At 49.8% G+C, this 20,249-nt stretch overlaps 1 protein-coding gene across 3 annotated transcripts in view; it reads right to left on the reverse strand.

The window, feature by feature from the left end:
- The window catches only part of LOC146788775 (protein eva-1 homolog C-like), a 455,975-nt gene that overhangs the window by 229,118 nt on the left and 206,608 nt on the right, over nucleotides 1-20,249 (reverse strand). For all 3 annotated transcript variants that reach the window (XM_085630332.1, XM_085630331.1, XM_085630333.1), the window contains one exon: nucleotides 3,246-3,386. In XM_085630332.1, the coding sequence (XP_085486458.1) occupies nucleotides 3,246-3,386 (141 nt within the window). The remainder of the gene's footprint in view (nucleotides 1-3,245; nucleotides 3,387-20,249) is intronic.

Genomic DNA, 20,249 nt, shown 5'->3' on the forward strand with positions numbered 1-20,249 from the left:
GAATCTCTGTCCTTACTAATGCCTCCCAAACCTTCCGCCATTGGAAGTAATAGTAGTGAAGCTTAATATAAACTGAGAAGAACAGACAGGCCATATGGGTGAGCCACCAAGCCACTGAAATCAGGGTGAATAATAAGCCAACACTGCTGCGACACTGAACTGCGACTCAGTAATCAGATGAGCGTATGTCAGCAAATAATACTCAAGACAGTGAGATTCAGTCAGCAGTCGCCAATATATAATCCTAATAATTTAAATGAAAACAAACACATAGTTGGGATAGATGAAGTTTAAGAAACTGTGGTTTAATGAGCAGATTTCATGCACAGAGAATCATATTAGAAAGAGAGGTAAACCACTTTAAAGCTCTTAGAATTCAGCCACATTTTTTCTCTGTGGTGACGACCATCTAATAAGGAACACCAAAGCAAGGCACTATCATTGCCAAAGTACGTCACATGGAATGAACAGCCAGCACTGAGACAAGCCTCAATACTAGACTGGCAGACATTGTATTGAGAACTCAGAATGAGATGAAGTTCCAGTCAGCTGCCGCCATTTTGAAGCCTCCAATTGTGAAGAGAAAGCAGCCTTCCACAGCACTTGATTGCTATAAGCACAGCAATGTATCAAACAAGAATAGTGCAGACAGTACCTTGGGCAGCATCAATCTTAAAATCTCAGAAGATTTAATAGCGAGCTTTAGGCCACGTACGTCGTGTTGTATCAAAAACTGCACCGACGGCCGCCATTTTGAAGTAATACCGCCTCCTCATTCTGTGCATTGTAGACCCTGCCCGGGGCGCCGGACCCTCCAACAACACGCAGGGCCAGCTCTAGGGCGGTGCGACCGGTGCCACTGCACCGGGTGCTGGATCCATATGCACCAGCCAGCTCGGCATCCTTGCACAGTAGAGTCTCCCACGGTCGATCGAGGGTGTGGAAAGCAGTGGTAAAATCATCAAACCAAGCAACATGTGGGCAGGGGGGACAAAAGTGATAGAAACCAGTGGTTAAAAACCTCCTCATTCTGAGCATTCTTGACCCTGCCCGGGGCGCCGGACCCTCCCACAACACGCGTGCGCCGTTCTCAAGGCACTCTATGATGTCTGGCACCGCAGTCAGAAGAAGCTCCATTGGAGCGAATTCAATGATCTGAGCCAGCACCCTTGGGTCAGATTTAAAAATCAAGACATCAGTGACTACAAAACCACTGACTCTTGGCTCTTTACACACAGACAGGACTGCGGCCCACACCCTCGAGGGCGTGGCTTCATAGGAGGTGTTTGGGGTGTCGCACCACCCTACAAATCGTATTTTGAAGGAAACAGTTGAGTAGAAGTGCAACGGGGATGGTGAGTTGTATATTGGGTTTAGCCTGGGAGTTTGCAGACACACAGACAAAAAGACACACAGTCTCTCTCGTCTCTATTTTGAAGGTCTTAAAAATATTGGTTAGATTGAAAAACATTGTGGTTAAGTGCTCCTAACAATATGCCCTGCACCTTGAGCCCTCCTTCTACCCTGCCTCTCTTATACTGCATTTTCACCAGGTATACCAGCATGGTTGTTGGGAAATCTGAAGTTCACCCCCCCCCCCTAATCTTACTGACCAAGCTGCGCCCCTGCACACCCCCTGCTGTCTCCGGGTGGTAATGGTGTGGACCGGGCCTGTTGCCCAGAGGTGGGGGAGCCACTGGAAGCTGGAGCCAGGCTCGAGCCATATGTCTCGCTGTGGCTCGGCTCGGGGTCCTTTTGGAGCCTTGAGCCCAAACTAAGCCGAGGTTTAAGGTGAGACGATGTGGCATAGCGGCTACAGCTGCCGACCATGTATCATGGGTAACCCTGGTTTGAATTATGGCCTTGGGTCTGAATGCTACGAATCCTGGCAAATTGGAATGGGCTGAAAACATAATGTGTAACGCAGACTGTTGTAAAGTGCTCTAATATTCGTGGCTAAAGTTCATTCTATGTAAAATTGCCCAAAGCAAAGTGTATTCTGCCGATCACCTATGCTCTGATGTCATCCTCCAAGAATTACTGGAGGAAGCATTAACCTTTGATGTCAAAAAGAGACACGGCCTCTAGTGATAGAATTGCACAGTGTGAAACTGAAGAATCTGGGGTCATTCCCTGTATCCCTGCATAGCCAAACTGTGTGATCCTAGGCAAATCTTAATTTTACTAAGCCTCTGTTTTGTTCATTATCACATTTCAGAGCACCTTCAACTACGTGAGTTCAGGATGTGCATGTTAGAAAACTTGTGTGTGTTTGCTTTCAATAAAATATAATATAATGTGATAAGAATCTAGGCCACAAAGAAGGTGCACCTGAGAACTGACTTGTCTCCTACGGGTATATTTATGAGCCCCTTTGCGTCGTTCTTGCGCCTGCAATGTGCGCAAGAGCGGCTCAAATGTAAAATGAGATTTATGAAGCCACGCACGGCCTCCTTGAGTAACGTAGCACTGCACGAATCACTGCGTTGCCTTACTCTGAGCCAGGGAGGCGTTCCATGGGCGTTGTGTGGGTGTTTCCACGCAACATCCATGGATTTTAATGCATCCCCAGATTTGCAGAACAGGTAAACCTGTGATTGTTCCAAAAAGACAAGCCTTCCCAGGAGAGGCGTAACAAGGAGAAATATCTTTATTTCTCCTTGTTTTTCCCTCTTTCTATATGTGCCGCATTCTGCAGCACACGTAGAAAGAGGCAAACGCCTCTCAGGGTTCTTTTTGTGCAGGAAGGTGCCTGCTAAATGCCAAAACGATGCCAGTGCAAGGGGAAAGAACAGGAATGGGCCGTATTGGATTAAAATTACGCATTTCTGTCCTTTCCATGTGATTCAGTGCAGCGCAGCAAGGTGACTCGCTGCGCTGCCCTGCACCACTAAGGTCATAAATGAACCCTTTAGTTGATTAAAAACATTTTGATTATGAGGTTAAGGGCAGGACTATTTCTTAGTTCATGTTTATAAAGCCTCACTTTTAAAATAATCTGATGTACTAATGTGAAATGCTTCCTTGTATTAAAAAATATATACGCTCTTGAATTTTGAAAAAGGCATCATGACGCTCTAATGTAATGTTTGTTGCATGATTTACTTGCCAAATATTTTCAGGGCTGAGCTCGTGCACAGGCTCTTAGACCAAGTCGACCCTCGGCTCGGCTCCGGCTCGGCTCTCCCTGTTAATGTGTTGGCTCGCCTACCTCTCCCTCCCCTAACCCACGGCCCCAGACCTACCAATTTCAGGGCCAGAGACGCACTCGGGACTCCCGCGCAGGGGTCGCCCAAAGCTGGCAGAGTAGACGGCAAGCACCGAGGTGTTCCGGCAGTGCAGGTGCAACTTCTCATCCTCGCAGACTGTCCTCACCCGGTGGTTATCTAGAGGGAGAGAAAGGGAACCTGTTACTGCCAACCTGGAAAGATCCCTTGAGAGACAACATGGCCGCGCGGACCCAACTTGGGAGCGGTACACGGAAATGGAACCTAAGTACCACCTGAAGCTTGCTACTTTACGACAGAAGCATGTAAGGGCCACAGAAGCATGTTCGGGGGACCTCTGATAATCCCAAGCCCAGCCCCAACATGCGTCACGCGGGTCATTGTCAACCCTATACCAAAATCCCATAAATTAGGCCTCTGGTGCTCCCGTAGGTGTTGGCCCTAGAACTTCCTAAGTCCCAAAGGGTTTGGTCCTGACTCAATTCTAAGCATCCTTAATCTTTAAAAACGGGAGCTCGCGGCTGTGTTCTCACACTGCACATGTCCTCCAAGGGTCCCCTGTGTCACTACCTTGGGTGGTTCCTTGGAGTCCCACCGATTCTACAGGCTCTCTGCCTTGTGTCTAGTCAAGTCGTGGTTCTTATACCACTTTTTTAATATATGGTTTGGTTCGCCCCTAGGGCCTATCGTATATTGTGCTAATTTACTGTGATATTTGAAGTGTAACATATGTGCTTTTACCTCTAGCCTCATAAAGAGACTAGTAGGGTGTGTTTAGAAATAAATACATCTATTTTATATATATACCTGGTGTGGTCTCCTTTTATTTAGCCACCCAAGAGATTATAGACTGGTAAAAACAAGCTGCTTTACATTCCTTCAAGACTTAGCCTGAAGGCTGCTCTCCATAGCTACCACTAGGATAGCTCTCAATAAAAGTTCTTTAACCTATCATCAATAAGGGTTGTTTGGACTGGTGCAAGATGCCGACTATAACTAGTGGACAGCATATACAAGGCCAACTTCTCACATTAGGTCAACCAAAACCCCTAAGTGGATTACTGCTTCCAGGGACCACGACGGTAACTGTGTGGCGGTCCCCCGACTCCATTGAACTCCAATGCCTCCTCCCAGTGACCGCAGTGGTTGTTTGTTGGTGGACTACCAAACTCCATTAAAAGCCCACGATAACCGGTGCTTTCTGCACTGACCGTGACGGTAAATATTTGATGTTATTTTCTGCCGTGCGCTGCGATACTGTAAGAATTGCATATTTCAAACTGCACTACATTTTCTTAGAATCACAAAAAGTATACAAACTATCTATCTGATTTTGAAGTCTAGCTTCTCAAATTTCTATAAAGATAATTGTTATTTTTATACAAATAGGTCTTAGATTTATTCTTTGAGTGTGTCTCATTCATTGCCTCTGTGAGCACAACACATGGTTATCACTACCCTCTGATAAGCCTAACTGCTCGCCCACACTACCACAAAGAGAGCGTTAGCATTATCTCCTTTTGCCTCTGTTTACCAGTTGGGGATCCACTGGACTCTCCGCACAGTGTGGTTCATTTTAGTGCACTAAGGGCAGAGCCAGCTCCCCACACATGCACTGGTTGTTCCCATCGCCCACAAGGCACCGCCTAGAGGTGGGGCTGCACTGAAAGCTCGAGCCAGGTTCGAGCCATATGCCAGGCTCTGGCTCAGCTCGAGGTCCTCTTGGACACTCAAGCCCAGTGGTCGAAATGATGAGGGATGTCTCGGGATGGTTTATTCCGATGGTTGAAATGCTTCAGCTAAAGTGGAAGGGAGGGGGTCTCCTGTGCTATGAAATCAAGGGAGGGGCAGAGAGCTGAACAAGCCTTCCTGCCAGGGTGCCTGCTTCCCTGAATAAAACGTAATATGCGCAACAGGTCAAACTTGAAATGTACTGGGCGTCTGGAAGCCGGTATTGGCGTTAATTGATGGAACCACTTTAAGCTTCCTGATGACACACATTTATTCTTTTTGAGAGGTGTTGACTGGGCGATAACAGTTAAGCCGTGAAGTGTGTGATTTGGACTGTGTACAGTCTGGTATTACTAAAATCTATAGATGGGATGCACTTTTTAAACTTCATCCTTTTTGCCCATGTTGTACCAGCCTATCCTACTGTGTGTAATGTAAGTTTAAAACAATGGCTGACATGTTCACAGTGCTTTCTGCTACAGACTGAGAGCTTGCAGCACTAAACATGCAAGTCACTATTCTCCTCTGCACCAACCAGGATTTCATTTTGTGGCTTTCTGGTGCAGTGCATTAACCAACAGAGGTTTCCTAGTGTACGATGGTGACTTTACCACTGATTAACACAATTTGCATTTAAATTTCATTTAAGCTGTGTGTGAAAGAATAAAAAAAGTTACAGAATGTTTTGTTTTTTTAACCACGCCTTTGAGCACATCCCCTTGATCACTCAGCCCACCCCCGTTGCGCAGAGCATAACAGTTCCCATATTTTAGGTCTCGCCTAGGCAGCACGGAGGCGCTACTTAGGAGGGCCTTTAGCCATCGGTCTGCTCCTTTAACCCCACACTCGTGCTTGTGCTGGCATCCACCTTGCGCGAGCGAGCAGCGGCGCGAGAGCTAATTGCAAACATATGGCTCTCGCGCTACCGCTGCTCGCTCCCGCAAGGTGGAGGCCAGCACAAGCACGAGTGATTCAAAACAGCTGCTGCTTGTGTGAATTCACTTTTGCACACAACACTCGTGGCCTCTGGGTTGCAGGTGAAGACAACGCATCAGTTCTGGGCCACTCCTAGGAGTGGGCATGTGGCAGAATGTACAGGCATGTGTTGGTGGGCGTGTAGGAAACCTACAGGAGCCTCTAAACCTGCATAGAATCACCTAGGTCAGACCCATGGCCTGGCTAAACACAAACGAGTCAGCGAGTGGTGGGCTCGAGGCACCGGCATGTGTTACCCCTATTGCATGGAAGAAGCACGTCTACCGTGCCTGAGCAAAGGCGGCTGAGTGCAGAAAGGCAACCTGGAGCTTCCTTCAGCCGTACAGCGGAAGCACGCAAGCTTCACTGTCATCCGTCAACAATGCAAGCGTCACTGCCACCTGAAAACAGCGCAAGCTTCGCTGCCACCCTACTCCAGTGCGAACTTCACTGCCACCCAGCTACAACGGGAGCTACGCTGCCATCCATCAGCAGTGAGAGCTTCACTGCCATCCCCACCTACAGTGCAAGATTCACCTGGAAACAGCGCAAGCTTCGCTGCCACCCGCCTCCAGCGCGAACTTCACTACCACCCATCTGCAAGGCGAGCTATGCTGCCATCCGTCAGCAGTGAGAGCTTCACTGCCATCCAACTACAGCTCAAGATTCACCCAGAAACAGCGAAAGCTTCACTGCCACCCGCCTCCAGTGCAAGCTTCACTGCCACCCACCTACAGTTCAAGCTTCACTGCCACCCACCTACAGTTCAAGCTTCACTGCCACCCGCCTACAGTTAAACTTAACTTCCACCCGCCAAAAGTGCACGCTTAACGGCCGCCCGCCAAAAGTGCGAGCTTCCTTCAAGGGCAGGACACATACATCACAGAACAGGCAGCAGGAACTGTGCAAGCTTCTCTACTGCACGACGCCACTGCTGTGCAAGGACAACAGTGCAAACACACAGACACACAATCAAGATGGCCACATATTTGTATGCCCCGTGGTGAGTCATATTCCACAACTACAGACGGCTGGTCTGCACAAAGAAAGCTTATATTCAAGGACACGCTGAAGGGCAAAGCATCAAAATATTTAAGATCATATTCTGGGGCTCAATATTGACCATTTTCTTGGGCACAGAGGTGAGCATATTATGGGGATTTACCTTTGCTGCCAGTTCGTCGTGGGATTTACAGTGAGACTCCTTTTCAGCGCCAGCAACTCGCCGGACCCGCTGCGCGGGTCCCGCAGCACCCTCTTAACACCGTACCTACCGTGCGTGAGCAAAGGCGGCTGAGGGCAGAGACGCAACCTGGAGCTTCCTTCAGATGTACAGCAGAAGCGCGCAAGCTTCACTGTAATCCGTCAACCATGCAAACATCACTGACACCTGCCTACAGCGCAAGCTTCCCCTGCCAACAGCGCAAGCCTCAGTGCCACTCGCCTCCATCACTAACATCACTGTCCCCAGCTACAACGCGAGTTATGCTGCCATTCATCAGCAGTGAGAGCTTCACTGCCACCCCCACCTATAGAGCAAGATTCGCGGGGAAACAGCGCAAGCTTCGCTGCCACCCGCCTCCAGCGCCAACTTCACTGCCGCCCAGCTACAACGGGAGCTACGCTGCCATCCATCAGCAGTGAGAGCTTCACTGTCAACCGCCTACAGCTCAAGATTCACCCAGGAACAGTGCAAGCTTCTCTACCACCCGCCTCCAGTTCAAGCTTCGCTGCCACCCGCCTCCAGCGCGAACTTCACTACCACCGAGCTACAACGGGAGCTACGCTGCCATCTTTCAGCAGTGAGAGCTTCACTGCCACCCCCACCTACAGCTCAAGAGTCACCCAGGAACAGTGCAAGCTTCTCTACCACCCGCCTCCAGTTCAAGCTTCTCTGCCTCCCGCCTCCAGCACGAACTTCACTGCCACCCAGCTACAACGGGAGCTACGCTGCCATCCTTCAGCAGTGAGAGCTTTGCTGTCACCCGCCTACAGCTCAAGATTCACCCAGGAACAGTGCAAGCTTCTCTACCACCCGCCTCCAGTTCAAGCTTCGCTGCCACCCGCCTCCAGAACGAACTTCACTGCCACCCAGCTACAACGGAAGCTACGCTGCCATCGGTCAGCAGTGAGAGCTTCACTGCCACCCGCCTACAGCTAAAGCTTAAGTTCCACCCGCCAAAAGTGCACGATTCACATCCGCCCGCCAAAAGTGCCAGCTTCCTTCAAGGGCAGGACACATACAGCACAGGACAGGCAGCAGGAAGTGTGCAGGCGTCTCCGCTGCACGCCACCACTACCGTGCAAGGACAACAGTGCAAACACACAGACACACAATGAAGATGGCCACATATGTGTATGTGACGGGACATGTCCTTGAATAGATGCATAAGGCACTAAGATGGCTCAGCGAGCTAACGCATACCTATTATCTGCAGGTCGAGAACCCTGGCAAGGTCAAATCCCCCTTCTTTCCTTGCGTGGTCGGTAGACACAGTACCCTTAAATAGGGTAACAAGACCTACTGATTACAGCGCTTTGAAACCACAGAGGTGCAATGCAGAGCGCTATATAAAAACAAGTGATTGCTGTCATTGTTCCTGTTTGATTTTGGACAGCTGCAGGTTAAGGGATCAATGGAGTCGGCTGGCTGAGGGTGGGGGCGGAGCGGGGTGGGGGGGGTCGTTGTTTTTCGTTCTCCCCAGGGTCAGATCACAAGATTGTGAATTTGTTTTCTGATTGGACTAAGAGGGTGCTGTAGAGTTTGACCCCAACGCATCACTGTAGGTACTTGGAGATACCAATGAGCTGGCTACCTTTGACCTCAGGCTGCTCCTAAGGGGCGCCTCGAAGCATTTGTAGCTGTAAGTGAGGGACTGTGACACCTTTTGCCTGCTGCAGATGGCAGGGTGCCTAGAAGGAGGTCTGACTCAAAGTCCAGGAGGGCACTGCAGCTTGCACCACCCCTTGCCTCTGTAGGCACTGCCAATGACAGCGCCAACACAACTACTAACCATCACACTCTTACAAAAGTGACAACTGAGACTACTCCAGGCCCCCAAAGCTGTGAGTGGCTTGGGTGGCAGTATTAGTCATTTTTAATGTATTTTAAATTAATAACGAACTGTTATCGTATCTGTCCCTGTATAAGGCAACAGTGCCACCTTGTAGCAGAATGCCATAAGTGCCGGTGTTGACAATTCAGTGATGGTGCCGAGCACCCACAACCACTGGCTCAAATTAAGCACTGGTCTGACTGGCTTCAGGGAACAAGTTGAGCTTTAATTAGAAAGGCGAGAGAGGAGGATAATAAAGGGGAGAATCCATCCAGTGCCATGCACTTGGGCAATGCTTGAACAGAAATGCTAATGTGTTGAAAAGAAATGAGTTATTAGAAGTTTACGAAAAGACGGTTTATGTGAAATAGAGCAGAGAGAAAGTGGTAAACTGTTCCATTCCCCACCAGCCAAAACCATGAAAGACTTGCCACCGAGTCTTTCCCGGCTAAACCTCGGTGTTGGCAGCCAGCAAAGGTGTGGCCGAAGGCAGGGTCTGGACGGCTGAGAGTGCCGGATTCTCCTCATCAGCATCTGGGGAGCCTCTCTTGAATGTATGATGGAAAAGAATCCTCTTCTTGACTGGTAACCAGTGCAGCTCTTCGAGAGACTTGGAAATATGGATCCTCTGAGGGATGTCCAAGAAAAGACGAGAAGCCACACTTTGAACTCGTTGAAGCTTCCTGCTCAGTCTTTCTGGGAGACTCAAATACAGGCTGTTGGCGTTGCCCGATCTCGAAGATATGAGAGCATGATGTAGTGATGAAGCTCCACACAGGAGGTAGAAATTCAAGATGTTTTATTCAAGAAGATAACAGGTAGCAAGGTTCAGAACATCAAGTGGACATGTTGTAGATCAGAGCCCCACCAGGAGCTGCCTGTCAGCTGCTCAGCCTTTGGCCATCCGTCACTTCCGCTCTCAGAGCCCCACCAGGAGCTGCCCGTCAGCTGCTCAGCCCATGGCCATCCGTCACTTCCGCTCTCAGAGCCCCACCAGGAGCTGCCCGTCAGCTGCTCAGCCCGTGGCCATCTGTCACTTCCGCTCTCAGAGCCCCACCAGGAGCTGCCCGTCAGCTGCTCAGCCCTTGGCCATCTGTCACTTCCGCTCTCAGAGCCCCACCAGGAGCTGCCCGTCAGCTGCTCAGCCCTTGGCCATCTGTCACTTCCGCTCTCAGAGCCCCACCAGGAGCTGCCCGTCAGCTGCTCAGCCCGTGGCCATCTGTCACTTCCGCTCTCAGAGCCCCACCAGGAGCTGCCCGTCAGCTGCTCAGCCCTTGGCCATCTGTCACTTCCGCTCTCAGAGCCCCACCAGGAGCTGCCCATCAGCTGCTCAGCCCATGGCCATCTGTCACTTCCACTCTCAGAGCCCCACCAGGAGCTGCCTGTCAGCTGCTCAGCCCTTGGCCATCTGTCACTTCCGCTCTCAGAGCCCCACCAGGAGCTGCCCATCAGCTGCTCAGCCCGTGGCCATCTGTCACTTCCGCTCTCAGAGCCCCACCAGGAGCTGCCTGTCAGCTGCTCAGCCCGTGGCCATCTGTCACTTCCACTCTCAGAGCCCCACCAGGAGCTGCCCGTCAGCTGCTCAGCCCTTGGCCATCTGTCACTTCCGCTCTCAGAGCCCCACCAGGAGCTGCCCGTCAGCTGCTCAGCCCTTGGCCATCTGTCACTTCCGCTCTCAGAGCCCCACCAGGAGCTGCCCGTCAGCTGCTCAGCCCGTGGCCATCTGTCACTTCCGCTCTCAGAGCCCCACCAGGAGCTGCCCGTCAGCTGCTCAGCCCGTGGCCATCTGTCACTTCCGCTCTCAGAGCCCCACCAGGAGCTGCCCGTCAGCTGCTCAGCCCGTGGCCATCTGTCACTTCCGCTCTCAGAGCCCCACCAGAAGCTGCCTGTCAGCTGCTCAGCCCGTGGCCATCTGTCACTTCCACTCTCAGAGCCCCACCAGGAGCTGCCCGTCAGCTGCTCAGCCCTTGGCCATCTGTCACTTCCGCTCTCAGAGCCCCACCAGGAGCTGCCCATCAGCTGCTCAGCCCTTGGCCATCTGTCACTTCCGCTCTCAGAGCCCCACCAGGAGCTGCCCGTCAGCTGCTCAGCCCTTGGCCATCTGTCACTTCCGCTCTCAGAGCCCCACCAGGAGCTGCCCGTCAGCTGCTCAGCCCTTGGCCATCCGTCACTTCCGCTCTCAGAGCCCCACCAGGAGCTGCCCGTCAGCTGCTCAGGCCGTGGCCATCTGTCACTTCCGCTCTCAGAGCCCCACCAGGAGCTGCCCGTCAGCTGCTCAGGCCGTGGCCATCTGTCACTTCCGCTCTCAGAGCCCCACCAGGAGCTGCCCGTCAGCTGCTCAGCCCTTGGCCATCTGTCACTTCCGCTCTCAGAGCCCCACCAGGAGCTGCCCGTCAGCTGCTCAGCCCTTGGTCATCTGTCACTTCCGCTCTCAGAGCCTCCAGGAGCTGCCCGTCAGCTGCTCAGCCCGTGGCCATCTGTCACTTCACCTCCTCGGTCCCAACATTCGAGGCTCATCCTGACTCCAACATTCCAGTGAGTCAGAGCGCAGGCGCTGGCTGAGCAGGGGAGGTAAAACACCTTACAGTGTGAATGCAGGATACTACACATGAACTACTGTCTCACGGCAGGAGATCCAAGAACGTCCTGAGGGCTCTGAGTAAAGGGAATCAGGTGCTAGCCACTGAGGTGGTTTGAGGTGAACAGCTTGTCATCTCTTTTTACCCTCAGATTCCTGGCTAGTAAAGCGGGACCAGGGAAAGGCGACCGGTCCTCAGGACAGCAGCAATGCAGCCATTGCTCTTTCATACGGACAAACACCAGGACTTCTGTTTTATCAGCGTTACATCGCAGGTGGCACTGGGTCAACAAATGCAATCAATCAGGATTTATAAAGCGCAGCTTATCACCCGATATGGTATCCATGCAGGGTAGGATCAAAGCAGGCTTTACACGCCTCCGCTGTGACGGGTGAAGAGGGTTCGACTCTCCGAAGCAGCGTAGCATCATCAGCGTAAGAGCTAGTCTTTAAGACGCAGGATTCCATGAATGTGGCGAGGGGTGCTACGTAGATGTTGAAGAGTGTGGGGCTCAAAGAAGAGCCCTGGGGCACCCCATAGGCAAGCTTCTTTACTGATGACAAACAAGGGGCAAGCCACACTTCTTGTCCCCTTCCCCTAGAAAGGATTACAGCCACCTCAAAGTAATCGCAGCTAGGCCAACCTCAGAGAGACATTGTCGTAAAATGGGGTATGAAATCATGTCAAATGTCGTGGATCGAGCTAGTAAGGAGAGGTGGCACTGTCTCCTTTGTCTAGTGTGATTTTAATAGTGTCTATGACCTCACAAAGAGCCCGTCCTTGGAACTCCCATGCACCACCCACGGGATGCCCCCTCGATGCAGAGTGCCGCAAGGGCGAGCAAATTGCTATTTGTGCTACAAAAAGTGCACGCTTCCTGTGCAAAAACTGCTTTTTGTTTGTAAAGTAAATACCCTATCAAGACATTCTACAGACCAGACAGAGATATGTATCTTGGCTGAGCCATGACCTGGTCTGTACGTCGACCGTGGAAACAACGCCCAGCTCAGCAGCAGGCACAGGCAGCACTGCAGGGTTGAGTTAGCTGAGTAGCAGGAGATATTGCGACAGGAGAAGGGTGTCGATGGAGGGAGAGACCCTGGATGGAGGTAAGGTATAAGACATGCACCACTAACCAGGATAAAAGCTCCCTTTTTGGTACCAAGCAGCAGACTTCAGTGCTGAACCTCCTGACCTCAGTGGTGTCTGACCTGTGCGAGGGGCAGGAGTGGCGTCTGCGCACGCGCCTGGTTTATCAAGCTATGAGGCTGACAGAGGTTAGGCCTACACACTTATCACATTTACACTTGTGATAAAATGAAATCAAATTAAATGAAATGAAAAAAGAAACTTATGTAGCGTTCTAAACCTATAGGTATCAAGGCGCTTGTAACAGGAGGAGGCTGAAATGGGTCAAACCTGCAAGCTTACCTTGGGGACCCAGATAGGAGACGATGACGTTGGCAGAGGTGAAGGCTGCAAACATGCTTTTTTACTCTTGTAGGAAATGCTAAATTTGGCAGGACTCAATCCTGCAAACGTACCTTGTTTAGACATGTAGGTAACAATAATGTTAGCGGGGCTCAATCCTGCAAACGTACCTTGTTTAGACATGTAGGTAACAATAATGTTAGCGGGGCTCAATCCTGCAAACGTACCTTGTTTACACATGTAGGTAGCAAGTGTTAGCGGGGCTCAATCCTGCAATCTTACCTTGTTTACACATGTAGGTAACAATAATGTTGGCAGGGCTCAATCCTGCAAACGTACCTTGTTTACACATGTAGGTAACAATAATGTTAGCGGGGCTCAATCCTGAAAACGTACCTTGTTTACACATGTAGGTAGCAAGTGTTAGCGGGGCTCAATCCTGCAATCTTACCTTGTTTACACATGTAGGTAACAATAATGTTGGCAGGGCTCAATCCTGCAAACGTACCTTGTTTACACATGTAGGTAACAATAATGTTGGAGGGGCTCAATCCTGCAAACGTACCTTGTTTACACATGTAGGTAACAATAATGTTGGCAGGGCTCAATCCTGGAAACTTACCTTGTTTACACATGTAGGTAACAATAATGTTGGAGGGGCTCAATCCTGCAATCTTACCTTGTTTACACATGTAGGTAACAATAATGTTGGCAGGGCTCAATCCTGCAAACTTACCTTGTTTACACATGTAGGTAACAATAATGTTGGCAGGGCTCAATCCTGCAAACTTACCTTGTTTACACATGTAGGTAACAATGTTAGCGGGGCTCAATCCTGCAAACGTACCTTGTTTACACATGTGGGTAACAATAATGTTGGCAGGGCTCAATCCTGCAAACGTACCTTGTTTACACATGTAGGTAACAATAATGTTGGCAGGGCTCAATCCTGCAAACTTACCTTGTTTACACATGTAGGTAACAATAATGTTAGCAGGGCTCAATCCTGCAAACTTACCTTGTTTACACATGTAGGTAACAATAATGTTGGAGGGGCTCAATCCTGCAATCTTACCTTGTTTACACATGTAGGTAACAATAATGTTGGCGGGGCTCAATCCTGCAATCTTACCTTGTTTACACATGTCGGTAACAATAATGTTGGCGGGGCTCAATCCTGCAAACGTACCTTGTTTACACATGTAGGTAACAATAATGTTGGCGGGGCTCAAGCCTGCAAACGTACCTTGGTTACCCTTGTAGGTAACAATAATGTTGGCGGGGCTCAATCCTGCAAACGTACCTTGGTTACCCTTGTAGGTACACAAATAACCAAGCTGCGGGAGTTTATCTCCCTCTTTCTCCTATTGTGACCCAAAGGACAACAACCTCAGGGGTCACTGGCACACGTTTTGTTACCATACGCACTAAACACCAAACATGGCTGAGATCACGGGCCTCACTTTTTCGGCTGCAGAAGTAGAAAGGATACTGGCAGCCGGCATCCCTCTGGAGGGAACTGGGGATCCCACTCTAGGCCTTGGAAATAACAACTGGGACGAAAGGAATCAAATAAAGACCCTGATTTATGGGATTATGATGACTGAATTTTTGCGTGCCAAAGCGGCACCACAGGGTCTTATTGTTAGGAATGGACTTTCATCTTCCAACAAGATAAGGTTTTCAAAAAGGACTGGTCACTCATCTTGTGGCATTGCACGAGAGATTGGCTTATCCTAATCACAAAAACTGCAACAAGACTAGCCCAAGAAATGAAAATCCAAATTCAAGATCTGGAGGTACCAGTCAACAAGCTCACTGAAGAAGAACTTGGAGGAACTTAACAAATCACTGAAAGACTTGGAACTTTCGCTCAAACAAAGCAAGTTTATCAAATTAAACAAGCATTTACAATGCAATGGTCTCGGCATTGTTAAAGTTAGAGCTATTGGCATTGCTCATGACATTATTTTTGTTTATGTTTTTGTTTTTAAAACATTTAAAGAAACGGCATTGTTATTTACAATGTCAATAGCTTAATCTCTCTCAAATGCAAGACCTATTGCATTTGCGCCCACACACAGAGCCACACACACAAAGCTACCCACACACAGAGCCACCCACACATAGCCACCTACACAGAGCTATTCACATAGAGCAACCCACACACAAATAGAGCCACCCACACAGAGCCACCTACACACACACACAGAGTTACCCACACACAGAGAGATCCACCCATGCATAGAGCCACCTACAAAAAAAGCCACCCATACAGAGCCACACACATAGAGGCACACACATACACACACACATAGAGCCTCCCACACACACACACAGCCACCCACACTTACACAGAGCCACACACACAAAGCCACACACACAGAGCCACACATACATACACAGAGCCACATGCACACACAGCCACACACACACACATACAGAACCACACACACACATAGATCTACACACATACACATTTGCTAGCCGAGACCTAAAAAGGAGATGAGGGCTGGCAATGATGAATTTGATAGGGGGAAGAGACAGTCCACAATAACACATAACATGGCTATGCCATGGGACATGATGAACCGAGAATTACATATAAATATGCCCTCTTAAAACACAAAAGCCAGCCACCAGACTGCCTTAAAGGAAGCATTTAATGCAATGCTGGGGGGAAAAAACAGAATATCCCTTTAGAAATATAAAACCTTTAAAGAGTGAACACATTTATTGGTAGCTACGTGCACACCGACTCTACCCTTTTTCTCATGCAAAAAAAGAGACAACAAATGAATTTGCACTGGATGGCAGGATGAGGGTCCTGTGTCCTTAAGAAAGACATGTGGACTGACAGCCTCTCTACTGTAGGTGTACTTTAGCTTTTTGAAGAAGAAAATGTGTGACATAAATGAAATGCATTCCTAATGATTTCTTGGGCTTTCTGCATTTTTCTTAACAACAAGAACAATAAGAAATCCTCTCTTTCCCAGAAAATTGCGAGAAGTTTCAAATGGTTAAGCATTAAATGTTAACTCCACTGACTGAAATCTCGTTCAAGCGAATATCCTATTGCATGCATCACTCTCTCTCTGAGTGTAGCCTACGTAAGTCACACACCTAGCTGCCTACTTTTTATTTGGCATTTTACAAATGGCCCACACCTCCCCTGATAGATCTTCTAATACTGTATCCTAGAACCCAACAATGCCTCCGCGAGCTTATCTGTGCAGCTCACTCACGAGTTGCATGAACTCGCACTAAAGATCACATCACACTTAGCGCCTAGTAATTTAATCTACCACAAAGGAACTGCGGGAAATGCACGGGATGGTTTCCTTGAGAGCACAAGATGTATGCTACTAGCCAACGATAGCGAAGAACCACCGAAATGACCACTAACCTTAGGTTCCAGAGCAGCGCGCTATCCACCGCAAGGGGCGTCGAAGCATCGGCAGTATCAGTCAGCGCTATATGAATGCAATTACAATGCAACAAGTTTCACTTGGCGCTCGACAAAACGGCTCTTTTACTTCTAGTTTACCATTTCTTCATGCTTGCTTACGCAATAGCCTATTTTAAGTGTCAAAACTTGAATAGTCTCTTTAAATTGTCTCCCCTGCATCCCACTCGACAGCGCAGCGTCGTGTCCTGGCGCGTGCTCTATGAATGTTCGCATGGCTGCTTGGAAATAATGACGCTTTAGTCCCAATGAGGCTTGTAGGCTTCTTGCAACGTTTTGAAGGGAAAGCCTGAAGGCGGGAGATTCACGGGAAATCATCAGTTGGAATTGTGGCATTCAAAGCATATCACACGTGGCTGCAGATCATGGACAAGCCCAGAAACTGCCAAACACCCACTTCCCCCCACGCAGACACCCCTCCTCCATCTGCGAGCGTTCTTCTCTGTACTTCTTCCATCCGTTTCTTCTCTGCCAGCTTCCAAAGGCACCCCCCAGGGCCCGTGCAGTATACTTTACTCGTGCCGTTCAGCCGATCTGTGCACAGAACCGCTTTTCATGAGGAACAAAACAAGCACTAGCACGGGCAATAAATAGGTCATGTCTTTTAGATTTATTCAGTTGGACGCAGAGCCGCAGTACACATTTTGTTTTCCAATCCACACCTTGCAGTACCTCCAGGATTGGTGCACTAGTTCCAAGCCCGGGAAAACAACGACAAGAAGAAAAAAAATAGCGCTTCACTGGCAAACTCTGTAAAAGTGGCGCTAATGTGTTTAGGTGTGAATAAAATCAATCTGGCCAGTTTGCTACCACTGTCTTACTTTATTTAATTATTTTTCATATTTTTAACCTTTTATTCCAGATGCTGCACCTTAGAATTAAAATACGATATTTCCAGCAAAAATGATTTTCTTTTTCGGATCCATTTCACAGGGGAGCAAATAAAAGAAAGTAGAGGAAAGAGAGTGAGAACCCCGTCTTGAAGTCAAGGTTTTCAGTAAGAGAAGAAATGCTAGACAGAAAGAGAGGGAGGAATGAAAGAGTGGGGGCGGGGGGGCAGCTGAAGCGTCGAAGCGGACACTGTTTGAGTTTAAAATTACTTGTAGAGCGCACGTCTACCAGCGGTTTCTTGGCGCTATAGTTAACAAGCTCCTGGGCTAGAAGACTAGGGAAGCTGCTGGCGTATTATTTAAAGGACTTCGTGAACAGGAAGGTCTTGAGGTGTTTACGGAATTGCGGGTACAGGGTAATGGAGCGAAGTTCAAGGGGAAAGGAGTTCCAGAGGGTTGGGGCAAGGGTGGCAAATTTTGAACCTCCCCACTTCTTTCTCCGGTAGCGTGGGATGGAGAGGAGGGACTGGGAGGACGAGCGTAGTTCCCTGGTGGGAACGTATGGAATGATCTCGGAAGAGATGAACGCCAGTGTCAAACCAAGTCGGGCCAAGAAGGTGATAGAAGCGAGCTTGAATTGGACCCTAGCTCGCACCGGGAGCCAATGTAAAGATTTCAAAAGAGGGGTAGAGTGGTGAAATTTAGGGAGATTGAAGGCCAGGCGGGCCGCCTGGTTTTGTATCTGCTGAAGGCGTCGCAGGCTATATGCGGGAATGCCGGCATATAGGGCGTTGCCGTAATCCAGGCGGGACACCACCATGGCCAGGATAATGAGCTTAAGGGCGGGGAAAGTGAAGAAACGGGACACCCTGCGTATAGTGCGCAGTGAAAGGAAAGAAGAAGATATCACAGAGCTAACCTGGAAGTGAAGGGTGAGTTGAGAATTGATTTTTATGCCTAGTGTTTTGACAGAGGAAGAGGGTACAGGAGAGGGGCCAAGAGAGGGGGGCCAGAAAAGAGGAGACCAGGGGCTGGATGAACCACCCGTCAATACCAGTTCGGTCTTGTCGGGATTAAGTTTGAGGTGATTGTGGTTCATCCAGTCTCTGATATGGAGCATGACAGATTGAAAGTTAAGAACAGAAGAGGGGGAAGAGGATAGATTAAAAACAAGCTGGAGGTCATCCGCATAGTTGAATACGGCGTCCTCCATCTGTTGGAGGGAAAAGATAAGTGGGGCGACATACAGATTGAACAAAAGGGGGGAAAGGGAAGAGCCTTGGGGAACCCCGCACTGAACTTTCCGGGCGTCCGCTGTGAAGTCACCCAGGTGAACAGCCTGGGTGCGGTCCCTCAGGAAGGAGGAGAGCCAGACCAGAGCAGTCCCCCCGATCCCCGCCGCCCTGACACGGGAAAGCAAGATGGTGTGATCCACCGTATCAAAGGCGGCTGAGAGATCGAGGAGCACTAGGGCCTGGCGCTGATTGGTATCCATACCCTCCCTGAGGTTGTCCAGGACCGAGATGACAACGGACTCCGTGGAGTGTGCGGGGCGGAAGCCAGCCTGGCGGGAGGCGAGAGCTCCATGCATCTCCACAAAGGAGCTCAGAGCGCAGGTGACATGGCGCTCGAGCACCTTAGCCAAAAATGGCAAGAGGGAGATGGGGCGGAAATTGGCAGGGACAGAAGGGTCTGCCCCAGGTTTTTTCAAAATAGGCACAATAACCGCGGACTTCAAGGGGTTAGGAACTACACCTTGAGCAAGAGAGCTGTTGAGGAGATGAAGGGGGGGGGTCTGGGCAGGTAACAAAGATATGGCGGAGAATGTGGGCAGGACAGGGGTCAAGCGGAGAACCAGATTTGACCAGGGGAACTAGGGAGGTCAGAGATTCCCTAGTGATGGGGGGAAGGGTGGTAAGTTCACCCTTGGGAGGGGGACATTGGGGGTCAACAAAGGAGGGAGAGGGGGGAGGGATGTTGGCCTTAATGGTAGCGATTTTATGAATAAAGTAGTTATTGAGGGAGTGGCAGAGTTCTTCGGACGGGGCAGGCTTAAGAGTGGTTCTGTCCGAGAACGCCAGGTTGTGGATGATCGTGAATATCTCCTTAGACTGGTTTTCCGTGGCTAGGATTTTGGAGGAAAAATATGATGTTTTGGCCTCCAGGATGTCTTTTTTATACTGGGTAAGGATGGCGGTATACTCCAGTTTTAGAGTGGGGCAATAGTTTCTCCTCCATGCCCGCTCCGCGCGGCGTACTTTTAGTTTGGTGGCCTTAAGCTCTACATTGAACCACCGATTGGCGTCCTTCTCACGCTTAGAGGAAATGCGCTTCAGCGGGGCGACGGAATCGCGGCCAAAGGAGAGCCACTGGTCTATGGCCTTAACCTGGGAGAGAGTGGAAAGGCTCTGCAGGGAAGGGAGGGAGGAGGTAAGAAGGGAGGAGAGATTTTCCAGATTGACTCGGCCCCATGATCGGACCCAGGTGTTTTTAGGGCGGGGGGGCTTAGCAGGGGGGAGGATAGGAAGGGAGAATGAAATCAGGTAGTGGTCAGACCAGGAGCAGGGCGAGATGGAGAGAGATTCCACAGGGCAGTTCAGGGACCAGATCTGGTCAAGCATATGACCTTTGATGTGGGTGGGGGAGTGAACATAGGATGTGAAGTTGAGGGATTGGAGGGTATCAGAAAATTCCTTAGAGGAGGGACATTCAGCAGGGTCAGAGGGCCAGAAATTGAAGTCGCCAAGAAGTAGAATAGAGGAAGTGTTGACTGTGATAGTGGCCAAAACATCCAAGAAGTCAGGGAGAAACTGTAGAGGGGATTGAGGAGGACGGTAAGTGAGAAAACAGGTCAGAGGGGGAGAGGTGGAAATGGTGCGAATCACCAGATATTCGGTGGTCGTGATATCAGGCAGGGATAGAATTTGAAAGGGAAGATCGGCGCGTGCGATGAC

This window comes from Triturus cristatus, chromosome 10, assembly GCF_964204655.1.
Source record: "Triturus cristatus chromosome 10, aTriCri1.1, whole genome shotgun sequence".
NCBI classification, from domain to species: Eukaryota; Metazoa; Chordata; class Amphibia; order Caudata; family Salamandridae; genus Triturus; species Triturus cristatus.